This window comes from Pygoscelis adeliae, unplaced genomic scaffold (genome assembly GCF_000699105.1).
Source record: "Pygoscelis adeliae isolate BGI_AS28 unplaced genomic scaffold, ASM69910v1 Scaffold267, whole genome shotgun sequence".
Taxonomy (NCBI): Eukaryota; Metazoa; Chordata; class Aves; order Sphenisciformes; family Spheniscidae; genus Pygoscelis; species Pygoscelis adeliae.
This window is the reverse complement of record NW_008825150.1, coordinates 52,497-58,990: the sequence shown is the minus strand read 5'-3', so window position 1 is coordinate 58,990 and position 6,494 is coordinate 52,497. Positions and strand designations below refer to the sequence as shown.

General features: G+C 39.7%; 1 protein-coding gene across 1 annotated transcript in view; it reads left to right on the top strand.

Moving 5' to 3' along the window:
- The window catches only part of SLC26A4 (solute carrier family 26 (anion exchanger), member 4), a 26,511-nt gene that overhangs the window by 1,079 nt on the left and 18,938 nt on the right, over positions 1–6,494 (top strand). Inside the window, exons 2-5 of the mRNA XM_009328366.1 lie at positions 280–461; positions 2,663–2,773; positions 4,362–4,552; positions 5,035–5,199. Of these exons, the coding sequence (XP_009326641.1) occupies positions 280–461; positions 2,663–2,773; positions 4,362–4,552; positions 5,035–5,199 (649 nt within the window). The remainder of the gene's footprint in view (positions 1–279; positions 462–2,662; positions 2,774–4,361; positions 4,553–5,034; positions 5,200–6,494) is intronic.

Sequence of the window (6,494 nt, the reverse complement as noted above, 5' to 3'; positions counted from 1 at the left end):
TGCCGGGGGACGCGCTGTCCCGGCGCCGATAAACTCCAGCCGCCGAGGGATAAAGTGGCCCAAGCAACGCCAATCTGTCGATAGATCAATCTTGGCTTCCCTTCATATCGAAGCGCGTGGACGCAGCTGCCCGTAGGGTGCTTCCTTCAGGAGACGGCGCTTTCGACACCGATACGTGCCCCATCCCTGTCTGGAAGACATGACCATGCCAATCTCTGCCTCTTAAAATGTGCATCGCCCTAGCTTTCTGTCAGCGTGGGGTTGTGGGGGGCTTTCCAGCTGCAGCCCCGTGGGGTGTGTTCATCACTTGTTTCCTCGCAGATGTTCAAGAAAAAGGGCCTTTCAGATTGCCAAGTCCTTTCTGCCCATCCTGGAGTGGCTGCCCAACTACCGAGTGAAAGAGTGGCTGATGAGCGATATCATCTCGGGGGTCAGCACTGGCCTCGTCGCCACCTTGCAAGGTAAATCCAGGCACGTCGGCCCTCCGTTCTCAAGGACGTTTCTATAAGGGAGCCGGCTGAACACAGGGATGTTACGCAGATGGAATTACAAATCTGCGACTTGTTATTTAATACTAGATATTAGGTATTATTTTGCAATAAATAATTGATAGTTTTAATTTATTCCTTTTTTCTCTGCTTGGCTAGAAGATTTAAATTTCCTCTGATGTTCTATCAAGATGTATTTAACTTTTTTCCCAAGCCTTTTACTCAAAGAGTATTCATTTTGATATTTAAAATTTTAATTACACTGTGATAAATTGGGTAGGTCATGTGGTCTTATTTCTCTTTCTTGGTTATCTGAGCCTATAGCTCTCCTGCAGCTGCCTACAAAAATCTAGTTATTGCCCCAAAATAATGCAACCTTGATATCTTCTCTCCTTTAAAATTTGGCCCATAAGGTTGTTCAGGTATCTGCAGAAAACAACCCTCAAGGAGGTGGTGGTATATTCACATTAAAAAAATTTATAAACTTTATGGATATTTACAGTACATGGCTTGCAATATTAAGTTTTCCTTATTTCCTTATTCCATTTATTAGGAAAGCATTCAGAAGATGAACAAATAGAAAAGTGGCAGAAATAAGCAGAAATTAATTAAAATAAGCTTAAAATAAGACTTAAAGGGCAGAACCATTTTGCCTGAGGCAGCTGATAAGGTCCACTTTCAAAGACAAGACTAGCTATAACCCTGACGTGATCCAGCACATTAATTTCTTTCATCTCAATAGTGTTCTTACACTATTTTTATAATTTTTCAGGACTGGGGGAGGTTAAGCTAGCTGTGCCAACCCCCACATTTTCCCTCAATGGAAGTTAAGTGTTTGCACAAGGGGGCAAAGATTCACATTGGGAACAAAGAAAGCAGTTTACGCATTCCCAATTAGCCAAAAGTATTCCCTGCTGTCTGTTCCCTTGGAGCATGCTAGGAAGGCACAGACTGGCAGAAAAAAAGCATTACAAACTTCTGCCCCAGGCAGACTGTGACCTGAGGAATAAAGAAGTGATTTTTCCATAGTCCCGCAGAGAGTCTGTGTCAGAGCTGGAAGATCTCTGCCGAAGGTAGTGCCACAGTTACAGGACTTCCCTGCCTTTTTTAAATGAACTGGGCTAGATGGGCTTTTCATATGACTTATAGCAGCTATTATGCTCTTACTGTAACCCCCTCATTTATTTTTTTACAGTGGGGCCTGATTTTCTCACAATTAGATTCCACTTGTAAAACTGATTCCTGAAATATACTATTTGGTCTCCCACTTATGTATTAAAAAAACCCAAACCATTAAAAAAACCAAATTAGTGCAAATCTAAATCAAGCTATAATTTTTTAAAAATATAATAATTCTGAAATTCTAAATTATGCAATATGGGGAAAACTGGCCAAAATGTTTGCCAAAAAAGAGGCTTCTGGGATCTTGAGGTCCCTTAAGTCCCTAACTCCCAGCAACTGTGTGTGTTGCTTGCCGTCCTCCCACCAGTCACAGCAGTATGACCAGGACTTCAATTGCTTTGAACTCTGATAGGTTTTTGCAGTACCTTTGAAGGAGAATACTACACTCTGCAGTGGGAGCTAACTGGGATATGATACTGAAGGCAACTTCTTTTTTTCATTGTTTGTTGGATTTGACGGCTTGCACAGGTATACAAAGGAAGACAATGATGAGGATCAAAATTCTCAAATTTGTGTGATTTACTTTTGGTATTTAAGTTGATAAGCTGATACTGAAAAAAAATTGGCCTGATTTTCAGAAGGGCTGAACATACTGAAGCATATTTGTAGTGCAATAATTCAGAGTCTGTGCTTGAAATTTCTGTCTATAACTAGAACACTTCACATATCCCTCTTTTCTCTCAAGGGACAGATCATTCACTCTTGCAACAATGTTCCCCCGCTTAAACTTCACATCTGAGCCTATGTTTTGTGCTACCTATACAAATGTAGGAACATCTTTCAGCACCTACACATCCAACTACCAGCGTGGGATATACAATAATTTACAGTCATTCATACTCACATATGTGCCTCCAGCTGATTTACAGACAAAACACATTCTAAATTGTAGCTGGACAAAAGGAGTAAATCTTTCTGAAAGTCTATTCTAGACAAGATAGTAGTTTGTTGACGGATTTTTAATCTGAAATTTTGATGATCTATCATTTCAGGTTTGGCATATGCTTTGCTGGTTGCAGTTCCTGTTGGATATGGTCTCTATTCTGCCTTTTTTCCCATCCTGACATACTTTTTCCTGGGAACATCAAGGCACATCTCAGTTGGTAACTGCATGTGTTCAAGTTACAGTGAATTATCTATTACAAAATGTTAATCCTTACTGTGAACATTCATATTTCATACAAGATAACTACTTTCTGAACCAAATTGGCTGTGCTGAATACTAATATTGGTGGGTTTGGGGGACTTAAGGCTTATTTCTTCTCTGTACAGGCAACTGTGCATAATAGCTAACTTAAGTTGTGCCCCTGCATGCTTTTTGCTTGCATTTATGCTGAAGTTTAAATCTTGTCTTTGGCTACACTCTATGCAAGAAATTACAAGATCAAGGCCTCAGTAGGCAGTGTGAACAGACATTTTGTCTATCAGCTAAAGCTTAAGGTGGCTAAAACAGAGCTCTTAGTCTTCTCTACAAGCCTTCCTTGCTGCATCCTTTTTTGGTCACTATGGACAATATCATCTTCTTGCCTGTTGCGGAGACCCAGAACCTGTGTGTCCACTCCAGCCTCGCTCTAGGTCCTCACATCAAGGCTATGGGTAAACCTTGTTGATTCTTTCTGAATACTTTCTTTAAAATATGGGGTTTATTTCCTGTCAGTTCTCACATTTAAAATTCATGTTACAGCTTGATCACTGAAGTTTCTTTTTCTTCATTCTAACAAAATCCAGTCTTTCCTTGTTCATATCTACTAAGAATAGATTGGTTTCCCCTTGCAAAGCTTTGGCATGATACTACACTTTTTCATCAGCTTTCTTCTCTGCTGCATCAAATACTTCTGTATGTTCTCTCCACTTTGTTAGCCTCTTCCTACCCTACCTATCAGCTCACATTTGCTATCCAGGTCTGAGTTGTCACCTCTACTTATGTTGACATTCCTACTTTCTAGATTATCAAACGCTCCTTTTTATGCTTTTTCCAATACATGAAGTATTTTTCCAATCCATGAAATGTTCTCTAAGGTATCTGTAAAATTAACTTACCCTTCTTTAAGACATTTTGTGACGTTTTCCTTTTCTGCATATTTTTAGTAAATAACGGCAACAAGTACGATTACTTTTAGATTGTGTGTTGCTGACACAATGATCACTTACTCTCTCTGTGTCTTGCCCAAAGTATCGTTTCAGTCATCTTTAGCCAATGTAATAGCACACTACTGCCAAAAGATGTGGTCCTACTCCTTGGTGCATGTTCCTGCCACCACCGTGGTGTTGGGTTTCCTGACCATGTAGCTATGTGGCAATCTGGATCAGCTGAAAACTAACCACGACCAAAAAAAAAAGATTAAATAAATGTTGCTTTCAGCTGGATCAGTGATCTGTTTTGTCTGGTTGTGGTGCTGATACAAGGGAGATGGTTGGAACATGTTGCCCCTTTTGGCCTTGGTACAGCCCTAAACTGGCTTAAGCAAAGCATGAAACTGCACCTGTGCGTACAACGTAAGTTATTTAAGGAAGGAATTGTATCTTTGTGTCATGTTTGCAGTGCCTGTGGCTCCTGGCCCCCTGGTATTACTAATGTATCCCAGTTAAAATATTAAATGGATTTTCCGATTTAGAGTTTGCTTGTCTAGTCTGATAAATGCTTCTTTTCGATGTATATTAAACTTTAGTGTGTTCTGTTTGTCATTACAGGTCCATTCCCTGTAGTCAGTTTGATGGTGGGATCTGTTGTATTGAGCATGGCCCCTGATGATAATTTTCTCATAGATGGCAGTAACGCTACAGGGATTAATGATACTGGGACACTGATAGACACTGAATCTAGAGATGCACAGAGAGTGCTGATTGCTAGTACCCTCACATTTCTGGTTGGAATTTTACAGGTAAAATAGTTGGCTTGAAGACACAAGGTTGATACTGCTTTAATTTTAATGGGAAAACATATGGCATGGAAATACCTAGTAGGGCAGTAAGACATTTTCCTGTAGTAAAACAAAAATGAAGGAAAGTCATCTCAAACTCTGAAGAGCGTTTGGGGGATTATTCTTCCTATCCTGGGCAGAGTCTGTGGCAGCATGACTGGGAGCGCAGACAACAGAAGAATAGCCCTGTGATTGCAGACCAAGAGACCTGCATGAAACTAAGTGCTAATGGTGCATATCCTGGAGCATCCTTTCACACATTTCTTCAAGTCTCCTTTATTTCCTTGGATGGCATAATACTAGGCTACACTAGGCTGCAATGGGGGAAGATGGTCCTAAGACTCTGTATCAACAAAGAGAAAAGAACAAAGCATAAGAAATCACCAAATAAAAATGTACCTTTTTGTTGTTTAGCAAGCTCTTATTCTTCATTATTTTTCCAGGTAATATTTGGAGTCCTTCAGATTGGTTTCATTGTGAGGTACCTTGCAGATCCACTAGTTGGGGGATTCACAACTGCAGCTGCTTTTCAAGTGCTTGTGTCGCAATTGAAAATAGTCCTAAATGTTTCAACTAAAAACTATAACGGTATCCTTTCCATAATATATGTAAGTATGCGCTTCTAATCTGTTTTGGTTTTATGCCAGAATTTTTAAATAATTGTTTATCTTCTGCTTCCATTTCATACAGGAATGGTTCATATATATGGTGGTAAGTAAAGGGCATTCATTTAGTTCTCACTGTCACTCTCATGAAGATCTGCGGCTGTTCATTTTTAGCTGTGGGGCTCTAAGTAGCTGCTTTCCTGGTGCCCCAGACCATGAAAGTCTAATTGCCATATTGAAGTCTTTTTCAGGCAGAGCAGTTTTTCACATAAAGTTTAAATGTAATTATCCAGCAAAACAGTGTTTCTTCTCTAGGTTGTCACTTCTGGAAGCTGTTTTTCATCCCACCCCTTGCTTTCTGGCTTATAGTGAAGGATGTTTCATCATTTCTTAACACTGTCAGGTCATCTCCCAAAGCTGACAGGTCCCAAGCGTCTTTACTCTTAAACCAGCAGGTCATTGTGGTAAAGGGCATTGTTCTCCATTCCACACTGTAGCCATACTTGTGAATACCTAAAGAAGGATGTGGATTCCCACTCTGCAGCCAGGTACCTACTGGTTAGCTAAGGTGAGGCTAAATGTTGCTGTCACAACTCCATTTGTTGATCTTAGAGAAAATGATCAAATGGAGAAATGTCTTGGCTGGATTACAGAGGTCTCATATTACAGAATAGTCTCCTTCCCCAGGAAAGTTATTGAGAGTTTTGTCACTGGCTTCAGCATGAAACTATTCGGGTTCATAGTATTTTAGATCTTCCATAGCACTTCACATTAGAATAACAGATTTCTAAAAGAGGCTGTTCTAGACAAAAAAAAAGTATTTACAAATTTTACATGCCAGTTCAGGCAACCAGACTAGCAAAAATACATTAGACATCTAGATTAGCAAAAATAGGATGAATATAACTACAAACAGCAAGGTAAAATTTAGAAAAAAAAATCTGGTGGACTATTTGGGAAAAAAAAAAGTATTATGGGCCTTTTCAGAATTAATGAAAACTTTTTCCCTCAGAACAAGGAAAATCGGATGAGACAAAGTACTATTTAATAGACCTTAGAGCAGACCTGGCAGGGTGATGGACTCGTTAATCCAGCAGGTTTTTCTATCTCTATTTTTTATGTTTATTGAAGGTTGGTACATTTAGTAGAAAGTATTTTTGAAAGGGAATTACATGGTGCTTCCAGCTCCTGCAAGCCTGAGTAGAATGCTGACTTTTTAGGGTAAAGCTCAAACCTTCTGCTTTCTTACAGGTGAGCCAAGTCAATGTGTTTGCAGATGTCTGTAGAGCAAAGAAATT